General features: G+C 26.3%; 1 protein-coding gene and 1 long non-coding RNA gene across 2 annotated transcripts; both read right to left on the bottom strand.

Moving 5' to 3' along the window:
- Positions 1-938: 938 nt before the first annotated feature.
- LOC126551822 (uncharacterized) lies at positions 939-2,058 on the bottom strand. The gene is made up of 2 exons (XR_007605708.1): positions 1,404-2,058; positions 939-1,265 (listed from the first exon to the last, which is right to left on the bottom strand). It is a non-coding gene; the product is annotated as an uncharacterized LOC126551822 (long non-coding RNA).
- A 901-nt stretch (positions 2,059-2,959) lies between these two features.
- On the bottom strand, positions 2,960-13,037 carry LOC114131228 (33 kDa inner dynein arm light chain, axonemal-like). Its single transcript, XM_050207857.1, has 6 exons — positions 12,758-13,037; positions 9,116-9,350; positions 6,325-6,470; positions 5,539-5,736; positions 4,429-4,615; positions 2,960-3,153 (listed from the first exon to the last, which is right to left on the bottom strand). The coding sequence occupies exons 1-5, from the start codon at positions 12,860-12,862 to the stop codon at positions 4,580-4,582; spliced, it is 720 nt and encodes a 239-aa protein (XP_050063814.1). The 5' UTR covers positions 12,863-13,037; the 3' UTR covers positions 2,960-3,153; positions 4,429-4,579.
- Between the last annotated feature and the right edge of the window lie 4,231 nt (positions 13,038-17,268).

Here is a 17,268-nt window from a genome sequence, read left to right as displayed (position 1 = left end):
ATTATAATTTAAAACTAATCAATAAAATTTTTTGGTAACAGTGCAATTATTTTTCAAAAAAAAAAAAAAAGTATAATCTGTTAAATATTTTATTATTTTTTGATTCATTAATCTAAAAACATAATCAAATTTATACAATTTATATTACTATAATAATTTAAAACTTAAATTAAAATATTAAAAATATGTTTCTTAAATTATACATTCAGTGATGTAGATACATTAAATATATCAGATCAGATATAAGAAGGAGGTTTAGTGGTTCAACCTTTATCCCTTTTGAAATTAATTTCTATATATGCTTTTAACTCTAGATTGTTTTGAAATATTGAAAGTTTTAGGAAAAGGAGGCTATGGTAAGGTATTTCTGGTTCAAAAGAAGACTGGTAATGATACAAATAAAGTTTTTGCAATGAAAGTGTTAAATAAGGCCAGTGGCGTATTTACGGGTTGGGGGGGTACTAGATATAGGGGATTGGTTTTTTTTTATTATTTTGGCTAATAATAAATAATAATAAAAAGCAAATAAATAAATAGTCAGAAATTCTGAGGATATAGACTATACAAAGTAAAAAGTAAAATACTTGAAGCTGTTAAGGTTCAAGTTCAATTTTGTTTATACAATATTTTTATGGCTGTATAGAAATCAGTATACCAAATACTCAATACTCGGTGCTACACGATGTGTCTAATACCTTTAAGCATTGACGTTCGCTATAATTAAAAATGTGTATGTTTTGCTGTGTCTACTTATGTAATATAAAATAATTATTATAATTTTGGTTATGATAACATGAGATGTAAAAAAAAGGCATTCGAAAAAAGTTGGTGAAAGGGGTCCGCGATGATCTACAAAAGGTTAAGAACCACTGAATTATAGTTATTAATATAGTTGACAATTTCATTTTTGCATGTTAAAATAGCATGATCACACCACCTAACCATTCATTATTTTTTTTAATATTATTACTGATATTTGGGTATATCACAGAAATTAATGCATCAATAGTGTATACTATATGATAGAATTGTTCTGGAAATTGAATAAATCCATAATTATCCACAGGAAAAGTACCATTTCCAATTTGTCATAGCCAGTTTGAAAAATTAGCAACATTGATCTCTCCGTGCAATTGAGTTTGTATATGATTTTCAAGGTTTAAAATTTTATATCTTTTCATAAATGGGGTTATTTAAAGTACGTATTAATTTCATCGGCTCTTATATCTCATTGAATTGCTCAGGTAAAATTTGACGAGAATCAGCTGAAAACATAAAATTATAGTAATGTAATATACAGTATATGTTTTTTTTAAATGTTTTTTGAATAAATTATCAACTAAAATGTGTTTGAAAATAAAATATTTATCGGAATTAATGTTTAAGTAAAATAATAAATATACCAGAAATAATTACAGTTATTCCACCCATAATTTTGGTTGTGTTTCTTATATCTTTTAAAGTTCGATTTAATGCTTTTATTGGTTTTTATGAGCTCAAGTATACATTCATCCCAGATGATGGCACTGCATTCTCGAAATAACTTAGCATTCATTGTACCTTTTTTAATATTGTATACTGGATAATCAGTGTTTTGCAAGTTTAGTGGTAATTTAAAAGCGAATGTACTGTTTCATTATTGCGTAAAAGAGTAGCAGCTATTCCAGAACTTGCTACAGGAATAACAATTATTTTTTTGTTTTGCTCTTATACTTGAAAATATTAAATTGAGAACAAATGTTACTTGTCAATGACATGTAACAATGACAATGTCAGATGTTATTTGTTGGTAAAGAAAAAAGTTAAGTATTTATGTTTTTACAATTTGATTTCTTACAATTTAAAACACAGCACTACGTAATAAAAAAATTATAATATATAAGGATGAAATGCGAAATAATTTATGAAATATTTTTTCACGACTAAATAATAACAATACAAACTTCTATACGAACGTACTACTCTATTCTAAAGTCTTAATGTAGGAGTCTATGGTAAAAAAACAATAATGTTACCATGACTCTTCGAACAATGTCAAAGAGCTTAGAAACAACTTATTATAAGAATTACAATTACAAATGAATTTATGTAAATAATTAAAAAAGCTGATGGCTGCACTGCACATGCACTTTTTGTTGAAACTACTGTTTTGTGCAGCAGACTCTTACAGTATAGATAAAAATATAAGTATTTATTTAATATATAATTTACATTATACATTATATTAATAAATAATTTTTTGCCAAACTTACTTAAAGCTTTCTCGAGCGTTTCTAGATAATTCAACCGCTGACAAATAATATTTTATTATATTTTTTCATTTATTTATTTTTATTTGACTTTAAAACAATCGTTTCATATTAATTTATATCATATGATTTAAAATTATTTAATATATGATTACTATAATATTAAATGATGTTGCGCGTTCGAACACCGGATACCCGATCAATTGTAGTGTGTAAACTATAAATGTCGTTGTACCTACAAGTGATAGACTATTTACATAATCATATTAATAAACAAAGTGAGTGCATATTTTTCACGTAATATTTCTCAACAAAACGAATAATAAAAAAAGGTCTATTATATTCTTATAAATTATACATTGGTTTTACAAACAATATAGCTACTATCTACAGAATGAAAATAAGACGTAATATATACATTTATTGTTGAATTTATGGCCATTGACATAATGATATTTTATAAATCTCTTGCCAAATCGATGATTTTTTTTTTTTGTATGATACACAGGGTGTTCCATGACCATTTGCCCATTGCGATATCTTCTGAATTAATAGAGGTACATGTCATATAATTCTGTATTTCTGTTTTATTTTTCATAAGACTCACAAAGACAAGGTCTACAGGTATTTCAAATTTTAATTAAATTTAATGTTTCGGTATAAAAGTTAAAAAAATAATTTTTTATTTTATTATTCTCAACAAAATCGAAGATAGTCATTTTATAGTTTATTTTTCTAAAAATGTTTAAGTTTTAATATTTTATTTTCATTAACATTTTAATATTTTTTTTAGTTTTAAAAATTTAGTATTGCGGGTTGCGGGTCATACTGAAAGCATTTACCGGCCACACGAACTCGCGGGCCACATATTTTTGATATCATACTATAGTAGTTCACAATGTTTCTGGAAATTAGAAAAAATATTAAAAATCATGAAATTATATAAGTATTGATAATGTTTTATTAAATCGATGCAATTAAAATACAATAAATATATAGTTTACAAGTTTATAACGTCGTATGCAGTGATTAAACGGTATAAACTCGTCACTCGCCATTTACAATATTATACATGATTACACGTACTACTAAACAGTAGTCTATATTATATTCTTTTCAATTTTATGCATTGCACTAAAAATAATCAGTGTTAAGCGCGTAAAGAAGATAATTCATTCATGGACGTGTTAAAAATTGAAGTTTAAAGTATTGACAAATATATTAAAAATATACTACCCGTACCAATTATTAACCGGTAATATTCGTGTTTTATGTGTATTTTAACCTGAAGTTATGACCTTAGGCTTCCCGTATAATTTAAATTTTAAGTTTATCTGGCTGTAGCTAGTTTTTGTTTAACTAGCAATGTAGACGCGATCAAGTGGCCCGAACTAAGACCATGACCCGTAAGTCGAGCCTTTATATAGTTGTAAATTGTTACAAATAGTCACATACAGAAACGAGAGGCATTAATATAGTTTGAAAAGTATATATGTATTTACATTGTGAAATATTGCTGCTTGAAATTTCTATTAGACGTATTATTATGGTAAATGGTATAAGTGATAACATAATATACAATCGAGTATCGACCGTAAAAAACTGTCTAATTCACATTATTTAGGGATGTAAAACAAAGAGAAATTTAGTAACTTAGAAAAGAACCTACCGGTTGAGTGTTTAGATTATTTTTTTAATGACTACGTAGTATTATATGTGTTTTTATCTGTGTAAGAGCGTATTTTAGCAGTATAAATATTATGTTTACTGAAAACTATTATAGGAGTAGTGTTTCACGATAATTAAATTGTTTTCAAAGTGTTTTTGAAACCATATGTTCGGTTTGACTTCCCTTAGAAAAGGTTCAACAACTGTTTTTCTGTGAATTCTCTGTTGTTTTATAATACCCATACTCTTATACTGCCATAAGGAGTATATAATCATAAATTTATAGAATTTTTTGTTTCAAAATGTAATTATTAAAGTTTTGGGTATTTGAGCTAAATTGATTAGGTATATAACTTGTATTATAGGCTACATGCAGAGTATGGTGACGTGATTCTGGTTATACTTATTGTAATTTCGATTAAATTCATGTAAGCGGCTAAATTATTACTAATTATTTTAGTAATTTTTGTTTAAACATTAATTATTCTATAATTTGTACTTAGATTTGTACCTTTGATTTACTGTCTTGTGAAATTTATAAATATTATTCTAATCTAGTTATACAGTTTTCAATATAAGTAAATATACGCGATACGTAATATAATTGCATTACAACTGACAATCATTATTGGATTTATCGTGATTATTATTATTTATTTGAGTTATGTATTCATTGCAAGTATCAAATCGAGTTGATTCTGTAAACAAAATATAATGCATGTATTATTTAATATTAAATTATTTTTTAATAAAACTAGGTATAATTGTTAAATTATATAATATAATATATCTGAATAATGATGATAACTTCAAACAAAACAAAATAAAAGTCCAGATTTAGCATATTGTGCTTTAAAATATAAAACATAAACAGTGAAAATTGGTTAAAATAAAGTTAGCTTATAATTTCGCTTATAACAACTAAAATGTGAAGTCCCATCAGAAATAAACCTTATATTTATCGTACTATATCTCTAATTACAAAATCGGTTAAAACTATTGCTTTGTAAAAATAAGGATTAAGGTTCCATCATCAATTATTATTATCGGTTACTCGGTTAAAAAAATGACGACTTTCGCAAGTGTATCTATAATTACACTACGAAAATATATATTTATTTTTTATTATATGATTACAACCTTTTTCATATTATTTCGAGTTATACAACTAAAGAACACATTTTTTTAATTTATTTTTTTTAATTTCTATTTTTAAAAGTTTTTAATGTGAAACAATGTATTATGTAAACAATAAAATTATTAACTATGACTGCACAATATATATAGAAAAATCGCTTATATTATAAAAAATAATTGGTTACAGCGAATAACTTGATATTTTCCCTTACGAGTTCGGAGTTGTTATAATTTATAAGTTATAACTTATAACCGATTTCCACTGCACGTATTATACTATTTTATTATTATTTTTTATTTATTTTATTATTTTATTTTTAAGTTGAGTCTAAAAGCATTAGTTATTGTATTAATAATAACAAATAATATTACTCAATTTTTAATAATAATAAAGAAAAAACTAAAAATAAATGTTTTATGTGTTAAATTTTTAAAAAATTAATGTTGTTCTTAGTTTAACATTTAATTATACAAATATACATACTTTTAATGCTTGATGGTTCTTATTATAACAATTTAACTCGTGTTGGTGAGCATCTTTTAAATTATTTAATTCCTTTTTCAAACTGGTTTTTAATCTATTGTACTTATTGTTTGCATCAGACAATTTCTTTTTTAATACAACATGATGATCTTCTATATCAAGTATATCCTTTTCTGTCAAGCCGCCTATATTATCATTCTATAATAGCAATAAACGCGATACATAGAGTAATACATCTTTAATGTTTTTAATATTAAAACATTAAGAAATTTGATAACATTCATGAAATAATATTATATTATTTTAAAAATATTTCAATAGGTAACATGAAATTTAAGCACAGCTGATACTTTAGTTTTACTCTATAGTACTACAGACATATAGCATATATCGTTGTTGTACAAAATATGCTTGTGAACATAATTATGCATACTTATTAGTTATTAGTTTATCTTAATTTACAGTGTTATGTTTATGTGTTTATGTTACCTTAGTATTTAAAATTTCGTGCATAATATAAATTAATGTTTAGTAGGTAAATAATATGTGTAAATGGAACATATTAAATACCTACTTAATGTATAATAAGATAAGTTGCTTACGTTATAAGTTTTTAAAATCTACTTGATAAAGTTTATATTTATTTTTATAATTTTCAACGTAACGTACATGTATGGTATATATATGAATATAAATAAATTATTAATATTTCATATGAGATGTGATAGGGAAGAGCCGAATGAGAATGAGAATAACGAATTGAGATTATTCGCAACATTAACTTACCAATGTAGTATGTTTCATTCTAAATATTAAACCGCTCTCATATAAACGTTTATGAGCAATTATGCTTGCATTGTATTCGTTTCGAATTTTGATTAACAATTCACCTCGTTCAATGCTATTTACGCACACTTGCCGTATCAGTTCATCTAACATAACATAGTACAACTTGTTATGAGCTATGTTTTATATGGACACACTTTGCAATAATATGGATAACAATGATTACATATTGATAAGTTCATCAATATTAATAGGTATAGTTTCACACATATACAAATTAATTTTTACGTTTTACACTAATGAAAACATAACTATGTTTGCAGACGAGTACAGTTATTATGGAGAATAAAACAGTTTTAGTATTAATAATGTACCTATTATTATTCAATCATTTAAACATAAAATGAATGCCGTGAAATTTCCTTAGAATTAAATATGTTTAATTTCTTTGGTTGCACATTGTAAATCAAACATAAATGTACCATTACAAAATGTCTACCTATACAATAAATTTCTATTCAGGAATATAAACTTGACTTCACACACATAATAGTATATTTTTGTTATCGATTTTGTTTTAATTATAATACTATTAAAATCAAACGTATTCACCGTTCGAACACGACTTGCAGGTTTTGTTAGCGATTGATTATATGAATATACATAATACATTTCAATAAATATAGAAAACATATGAGTATATAAAGAGTGTTTATAAATGTTGGCCGAGTATAATGGTTATTAGACTAGATATTACTTAAAGCGTAGGTATTAAATAACTTAGAAACAACTCATTTGAATTTCGATTTATACCTACGCGTCAAAATTTATCTTAATAAAAATTTACGTCATGCCTATAGTAAAAACAGTGATTATCATTTTGAATAATAATAGAAGTTTGTATCACCTCAAAATTCTCCTTAAATGGTGTAAACGTATCTGAATAAGTACGTATATGAAAATATTTTATTTACGATAAGTGTATCAAATTAAATTTCAAAATATCAGAATCTGAATAAATTAATTTCTAAAGGAAAAAATCAGAGTGAGTACATAATATATATAGTGGGCGCTTGGCAAATTATTGTGTAAACGATGTACAGTAGATGATACTTATCATGTCGACATGTCGAATATCATCTATGACTTCTCGAATAATGAAATTGTAATTTCAGCGCGAAGTTCACATTACATATCGCAATATAACATATACAGATTATTAGTTTAATAAGTATATTACTCTCCGTAATTCAAATACAATTAAAGGTATTCTTTGCAGTATATCGAATCTACCGAAGACATATTGTGATAGAAATCGAAAATAGTAAATCGTAGACAGGATAAGGATATAAGATATAATAATATAGCCCTATATATTCTTATGGTTTCACTAGTGAAAATATATTGTAGGTGAAAATAAGTTAACGTGAAAAAATGAAAAAGCAATGTTAGAAATATGATATTGCTAGAGAATTTAACGTCCAACCTAATATGTTACCGTCAATACGATGAGTAAAGATAATATTTTAATGTTTAATAACTAGGCCATGAAAAAAACGGGATGTCCCTTCGTTATTATTTGGACGACACCAATAAATGTGTCTTGTTTTCTGTTGTTGTCTTCGTATGTAATATGATGAGTTTTTCACATTATTGTATGATAAGAATACACCAGACATGAAATAGAAGAAAAAAATGAGCGTTTTTTTTTTTAATATAAATAAATGAAATTATTCTAAATATTTGAAAAGTATAAACGTCAATAACACGTAGATCTTATGCTCGAGTACCGATATAGTTTTACATTTTTAATGACATTATATAAATATATTCTTAAAGGTAAAACAGTTTTTTGTTCCAAATGAATAGATACGAGATTCATCAATAAGATAATTGATAAATTTGGTATCTAACTGTCACAGAAAGTATAGGGATCGTAGAAATCTAGATAACTATTGGTAATTAACATTTATTGCTAATTATTAGTGATTTAAACTAAACTAATAGTACAGTATTCATTAGAGTTGAAGACTTCTAGTAGCAATGTTAAAACGCCAAAATATGACGGACAACTAAAATTTATTCCTATACGCATTTCGGTTTTATCGGTTTATCGGTCAGATAGTAAACTACCTAACCGATAATGAAAATATTATTTTTAAATGGAAAATTTACCATTTTGTTATTTTTTGTCTAAGCTCATTTAAGAACTTCTTTCGAAAATATTGCTTAACATGTTCTTAATTTTACTATTATATCCAAATATGCATTTATATGCAATAATAATAAAATATGCAAAAATATGTAAAATAAAATTTAAAATTTGATCTTCTTGTGTTAAAAAACATATATTTTGTTGATCGCTAGAATTTTTTTACTATCTTTCTAAAAAAATATGAAATAATTAGAAGTCTTCAACCCTAGTATTCATATTATTTTATATGTGATAAGAATAAGATATAAAAAAATGATGTCAATTTCATCTGGATACCTATATTTAATTTTTACATAATCTATCTATATTTATTTATTATACGGACAGGACTTTTTGTTATGTTATAGTAGGTATCTATATTATATATTATACTGTACGCAATTTTAAGTATAATTTAATATTAAAAGTACAATCACAAATAAATAATATTATATTATAATCAATTATTAATTATGAAATGCACATATTTAAATTATTATCTGTGTTTGGATAATAAAAAAAAAAGCGATCTGAACACAAAACTGCTTAGAAGAGTTATAATTTTATATGACGTTAAAATGTTAAATCTTGACTTACTGAAACATTGCGTATACAATTCTCTCCTGATCGGACATACTCCGTGCATCCTGGCATGCCAGTACGATAAGTTGGATTTGAGGTCTTCGGCTAGAGCCGTCATTTGATGCCGATCCGCTGGCTCCGTAGATGCGACTCGTCGCCACTTTTTACCGTCTTCCATCCATTCCTCTGGAGGATATATGTACTCAAATACTTTGTTATATCCAGGCGGATAACCGTTGTACTGTTTGCCCTATACGAAAGACGGCGATGGATAATATCAAATAATTAATTATTGTTTTATTCGTACGTTTTGTTATGATAAAAAATAGATTGTATTATTATATAGTGTTAATATAGGTGTATCACCGCGTGTACAGATTTCATTGTCGATGTATGCGATAAAAATATTAATCAATCCCCCCTCTAAAAATCCGGTAAGGTTACGATGATTTACGATTATAAACAATTAGTTTTTTTTATTAGGTAGTCATATTAGTCCATATTTTAGTGGTAAATGGAAAATTTATAATGCACTTGGATTAATTTTGTAAATAATTGGGTACTCGAGAAAATTTCCAAAATGAAAATATCAATAAATTCTTGTGAGGTATTCTAAATAATATTCTTAGCTTTATATTTAATCATTAGTAAAATCGCTCTACTACTAAATCAAACAAACAACACAAAATTGGATTTTCTAAAGGCAAATTTGCTTTGTTGTGTAAGCAAGTTATAGAGTGGAAAAAAAGTATATCTACATCTAAAATCATCAATAGTACATAATTGTCAAATAATAATATCAAAGCTAAAGAAATTAACAAAAAAGTATAATATACATATAGTATAACATCATAATATATAATATATAAATAAATATTGAATTTATATGTGGTCTGTGGTTTTTTTTTTTTATATAATTACAAAATTCATCCCTATTGAGTGACGTACCTACGAGACGTCGAGTTGAGAAAAATAAGACATGAAACGCAGTTGACACACAGTCGTAGTAATCCTACGTATGGTCTTTGCAGCCATCCGGTGGGATCTCTAGTAACATAATATATTTTAACGTTCAATCCCGACGTCTGACAAAAAGGATTCTGCATCGTGATCCCGATCTCTAACCAAACCCGAACTCGCTATACAGACGATGCCATTTAATATTATATTATACATAATATACTTACATATTTTTTAAGTTTTAATGTGTTTTTATTTTTTACGACAACCAGTCTCTATAAAATAATACTTATCCCTATTTTGATAAAGCTACTTATTTTTTTTTTCATATGAAATATTATCTTTTAAATAATTTATTTACTCGCGTAGGTATAGTCGTTCGTTTTATTTTTTCTGTATTATTATTATATTTTTATGTATACGGCATTATGCTTAAAATGGCCAGACGTGAATATAAAATAAACAAACCAAAAGCGGAATAAATTGTTTATTTTTTGAATAAATTATCCATAAAATATACCTTCAGTAAAATACAGCCCCAAATATATGATATTTTATTAATTGTCACCTGGTGTTCTTGTAATGTTTTTCATATATTACCACAAATTATGTCACTTTTTGGAAATAAAATAAAAATAATACCAAAAAATTAATTCGAATAAATTACCAAAAACATCAAGGTATAAATTAGTCAAGTCAATGATGTAAATAATATTCAAATCAATACAAGATATTATAATATTTAATAGCAACCAAGGTTAGGGCTAGGTTCCCTTACATGTTTAATACTTTTAATTTGATTGATTACGTTTTAAAGCAACGTATTAAAGTCACATCACTGTTTATAATAAAATCGTAACGCCTTAAAGGAAATGAGATTATATTGCGATAATAGCCATACCGATTTTCTTTATACAGTATTAGAGGTCAATTCAATTCGGCTGCAATGTTTCTTGCAATCGATTCGAAAGAGTATGAAGCTTATAAAAAAACGTGATTATATTAACACAGAATGGCCGTGTAGACAGTTCACAAGATTTGTAAAAGAGTAAATATGATCCAATAAACAACAGACGGACATCCGATGAATGATTACACACACACGCATTTCACTCGAATATTATCCCTGTATAAATATAAAATAATATACTACCTACTTCATATTACACCTAGTGAATAAATTAAGATCCCAATATGCAAATTATAATTTTTAAATTATGTTTAAGGTCATGTTTGTTCGGCTTACGGTGTTTATTTTACGGAAAAAATAATCATGAACTTAATAATATACAATATACCTATAACATCAACAACGGTGATTTTAATGAAATAATAATATTTACACGACATTTATTAATTTATTATACCAATTGATTCGTTTATTTTCTATAGTCAATAGTCATGTACAAATGTATACTATTATAATAGCAGTCGTGACTATTTATTGTTGAGATTACGTTGCTTAAATTATGTGCAGCTAATTACGAAAACAGTGTCGTAGTGTTATAGGTTTGTTATTTATTAATTATACCGTAATTGATATTTACTCATATAATTTTAAAGAAACTCGTAATTTGTAATTGATTAATATAAACTTGTGAATTTAAAGTAATTGAAAATATACTTTTGTTTTAATTTTACGGTCAACCTATATCCACTTAAATTTCTTTAATAAATTCAGCTTGAACAATTAAGAAATCATACATTTTGCTGTATTTCTAGTATAATTTTTTCATTATGTTAAAATAAATTCAATTTTTTTTTTATTTATCACATGGAACAAATTATGCTATTTCAGCTATATTTTTTTATCTCTTGTTAAAATACATTGGATTCATTCCAGAAGATATTGGTGAAGTCTATAAGAGATGAATACAAATACATTGTATAAATTGTTATTGCTATACTAATGCATATTTTAATTCCAGAGTATAAGACTACGAGGAAAGTTTTTCAGTAAATATGACTTCGAAATCTGGCCAATCTTTTATAGAAAGTCCCAAAACAGTATCGAAAAACAAACAATTTAATTTTTTTATGGTAAAAATTAAAAGCTAAAATGTTTATTTATAATTGTTTATCAATTATATTTTCAATATTAATGAATTTAGTCCTCAACCTCGGTAGAAAAATTATTTTTTTTTGCTAGTTTTAAAGTTTAACTTTCTCGATCAAGACTATCCTGATGAATATTTTGAAAAGCTTGTTTTTTTTTTTTATAAAGAATCACAAATATGGAATTTAATTTAAAGTATTAATCAATAGGTAGTTTTTATCTAATTTTTATATTTTGTCATTTTTAAAATGTAACTGATAATGGTAAGTAAATCAATCTTGTATTTTGTAGTTAATTATTTTATTTTTCAGTAATTTTTCCATCTCTGTGCATAATTTCAATATACTGTATAGGTATATAAGTATATTTGAATACGCCCAAGACTCGATACATAATGAACTTTATACTTTTTTAGTTTATTAATATTCAAAATATTCAAATCCCTTTTAAATATTATACTAAATAGTAAATAACACTAAATATAAATTATTATTATTTTAGTGTATCCTGCTTATTCATTTGATGAAACATTAGTCATTGTTATAAATATTTCTTTTCAAAGCAATTTGTAATTATACCACCTGATAATCATAATAATATAATATGATTTGTAATATGTGTGAATAATAAATATCTCGTACCTTGTCCTCCCCATCATCGTCTTCTATAAGAATTGGTTCACTACCTTTAATAAACTTCACATTTAATATCATTTCTTGACCTAGATTATCTTTGCTCGTCTCCATTTTCGTAACAACAATGACAATTTATAATGAACAAAATATATTCAACTACTGTATACGAATACTTAAATAAATTTGCTTAAACGATAGTATCCGAATTGAATCGACATTCATAGGTATTTTTGAAATCGTGATACTAAACACCATAAATTAAAATACTAAAGAATAGTAATAATCAATTATTATAAATGATTTCCACAGCAATATATTATAGTTATATTTATATACTTAATTAGCCAATACGTAAAAAATATTTGTATATGCCATTATGGATGTGGTCATGATGGTATTTAATCTTATAGTATAAGTATATACATTTTTTATTAGCTTATTAATCTAATAATTAATACTTAACCGATTACAAACAATTATTGTGGAGTTAAAAATTATATTCGTAGCAGCATTGTGGTGGATCGCTTTTATTAAACAAGCAGTGTGTATTTATATGACTTTAGAGAAAAGGGTACGGGGGTTAAATAGAAGCAACGGGATTAAACGTTTAAAATAGTTAGCATTAGCACTGAATACTAAGTCAATATATTTTCACTGGTTATACAATTCTACAAATCATCAAGGACTGCTTATATAGTATTTACATATCTAGATTTGTTATTGATAAACTGTTTATTTGAGGGTAGAGAGCAGACTGCTACAAAACAAATTAATAATAATAATTACTCAGATTCGCCAATGAAACCATGTATTACTTGCATGCTGCACTATATACAATTATTTTCCACGTCGTCCTTCAAAAAAATAAGTTTGACCAACTACATTGATTTATAAATTTGGTTTTTGGCACTTTCTATAGATATATATTATTATACTCTGGAGTAAAATCGTGTGCGTTATTATTAAATCACCAAAAACCAGCTACGTGGAAAAATTGTATTCAAATCGATATCTCCAGCTGCTGGTGATGGTGTGCCGGTAGTGACATTACGATCGAATCACCCTGCAGGCAACAATATCGAATTCGCCATGTTCCGTTTCCCACCTGAATACGATACAACAAAATATATAATAATATTATATTATCTAGTCCTGTTGTATTTTACCATAAATCGATCGGATAATTTTTTGTTTAAAGTACCATCGACGGTTGGTATCTATTCAAAAATGATTTTATACCATCGTTTTATTTGGTCGTTTGTCAATATTTCTTTTGATACTATCAAAGTTTATACGTATAAGTTAGGTTGTTTTTGTTTGATGTGTAGTCATACACTTTAGTAAAATATTAGCCGACCTATTGCCGACTGGCCACTTCCATAATGTCATATCGTGATTACTGATTCGATTTGATTCTGGATTATGTCTAGTTCCCGTATATGCAAGTAAGTTAAATTAAACGTTAAAATATAATTGATGTTTATAATTGATATAAATACTGTATAGCTAAATTGTCCAGTCATTCTCTAAGCAATTTAAGTATAATTACTGTTTGCTACTCATTATTAACATATTCACGTTTGACGTCAACACGACTTGCAAGTTGCATATTCATGATATTCCTGCAGTTATTACTTATTATTAATGATTATAACTGACATTTACAGTGATTACATATTAAAAATATCTAAAAAACGATAAAAAAAAATATTAGGAATTTGTCCAAAAACTGCAGTAGGTTCAGGTCACTAAAACGATTTAAAAATACCGATATTTTAATTTAATTTAATTAATTAGTATATAAGTTTATGTTATTATAATACCTATACGTATTTTGTTTTAAATTTCAATTAATATCAATCGAGACGGTGAGGCATTTTAAAAACTTTTAATGGTAAAGAAATAATATCATTGTATATTTTATAATTTTGTGGTTAAAAATAATATTTCATATCATATTTATTATTTAATTGATATGGTTAAGACTAAAACCAAAGGGACGGATTTGGGGCTTAGAACGCATACTTACTTACCTATATAATATGAAACGGAATTTTTCTTTTCACAAAATCTTAAGTTAATGTGGTTTTATTAAGGATTTTTAAAATGTTATGATTATATTTGAAAATATAATAAGACTTGTCCTTACACATGCCAATAGATCTTTCCTACAGGTCATATATCCCACTAAAGCTGATATACTATATACGCATACATTTAAGATATTAAAATAATTATAATTTTATAATCCGATACGACGATATTATTTATGTTATGTGACGTTTTGAAACATATAACGTTCATCGGATAGGTTTGACGTGGAGCGAGACGTGTTGTTCGCACGCAGGTGTATTATTTATTTATTGAAATAATACAGGTAAGACTCAATTCAATACTGCACGACATCGGGAAATCGCGAATGATTCGATCGCTATTTTACACCCGTTTTAACTTCCAACCTTAAATATATATATTATATACACCTCTATTTGTGTCGGTCGACGGAACTTGATCTGTAGCAGGACGCTTCCTTATGTACATATATATATATATGTATGTATGTATAGTGCACGATGGGGTCGTCGCCGCCAAAAGGATATTATATGTATATAAACGCAGACGGCGTTCCTGCTTCCATTGCGCGGTTAGCGGGAGAAAGCGGAGAGATAGAGCGACACAGGCCATATTCGAAAAGCCCCTTTGAACCTTTGGGATCCGTCTAATTCGTAGGCTAAACACACCGCGTCGGTGTGTGCGTGTGTATGAATATATGTGTGTGAACGCGTGCATTTCAAAAGTCAATATAATATGTGCGCAAACGGCGGTGCAGGCGGCGAGCTCGTTTCTTATACGGGTTTTGCCATTGCCGCGCGTCAAATTACTTTTCTTTCGCTCTGCGCCAAACGCCGTTCGTGGGGTCGACTTGTGGCGAGAGGAGGTGCAGGTGTGTGCACGTTGCGCGTTATATTATATATCTGTGGATAGGGCGTATATATATATATATGCACTTTATGGGGTCCCGCGATATCGCGTGTATACACGATATATAACTGCTGTAAAGCACACACACGAGTGTGTGTGTGTGTGTGTATAATGTATATATATTATAGAAATAACGTGTAATTATTTTATATGTTACGTACTATATATCGTGCGGTGACGGGGAGAGTAATCTAAACGAAAATGTCCAAAACTATTTTATTAGACGAGCCATTCAACACGTATATAGTATAAATTTAATAAAAACATTTTTTTTTTTTTTTTTTGTAAATGTAAAAAATATACATCATCGCAAAATAATATTATACAAACTACTGCACTCTAATATTATATAAGTATTAATAACGCTGATAATATTAACAAGTAAAATATAATGTATTGGCTGCGATATTATAGGTTCCTTCTAATTCCGTATGGTTATTGCAATTAAACAACATGCAAATTACAGTAAAATACATTTGTCATTATATGTGTACAATGTACATATATGCGATGAAGAATTACATTCACATATTAATTTTTTTTAAACTAGGAAGCAGTGAATGAAAACATTTTAAGATATTAGATAATTGAGCTGCGGACTTGGGCTTGAAAATTTATAATGATTTTTGTAATGAATGATGTGTTAAATTTGAATTCTGCTCTAAATAATAAAATACGAAAAATAGTTCGCCAACCTTTTTTTTTTTTTTTATCAGAAAATTTCGCAATTTATGTACACTACAATTAATAATTTTTTATAATTTTAGCTGTACGCAGTAGTTTAAACTTTTTTTGGCCAAAAAAATCGCATATATTATTAATTATTATAATATTATAATATCGTATATAGTAAATAATAATTTACGAATAAGGGACGAAAATATCCATTTTCATTAAATTTTAAAACTTAATTGTCTATAAATATTGTAATTATTATGATATTGTATTATTGATAATTTAGGTTGTCAAAAAAAAAAACGACTTATGATTGACCTTGTATTAAATTATTAATCTTAGTTTAAACATTTTAAATGCTTTGAATATTTAATTAATAACGATTTTCAAATGTTTGAAATTTCGACGAATTTCGTCAAAATTTGAATTTTAAATTCTTTACAAAAATGTGTTGATGTTTTTTTCTAAATTTTTACTATAACTTTACTAATAATGTATTCATCAGTTTGAGTTTCAACCATAGTTTCTAACTGTTTCCGCTTAGAGTCGTTTCCCGAATAATATAATAATATAAAATATTATATTGATTACAAATTTGAAATTTAACACATCCAAAACGGTATCCACTTGTCTATGTTTTTTATGTTAATGTTAAACTCGTTAGTAGTAGTGTTATTTATCGGTAAAGTCAATGATTATAAAAGGAAATACAATTAGTGTTTATCAGTTATAATTAACGGTAATGCATATTTTAATAATCTAATTCTACGCCGAGGGTTTTTGTTTTAATTAAATGATAAATTACGGTATATTAATAATATTGTATTACCAATAATATTTAATTAGTCGACTTTAATTCC

The sequence above is a fragment of the Aphis gossypii genome, chromosome X (genome assembly GCF_020184175.1).
Source record: "Aphis gossypii isolate Hap1 chromosome X, ASM2018417v2, whole genome shotgun sequence".
Classification (NCBI taxonomy): Eukaryota; Metazoa; Arthropoda; class Insecta; order Hemiptera; family Aphididae; genus Aphis; species Aphis gossypii.
Note: the sequence above shows the minus strand (reverse complement) of the source record. Positions and strands in the feature narration are given on the sequence as shown.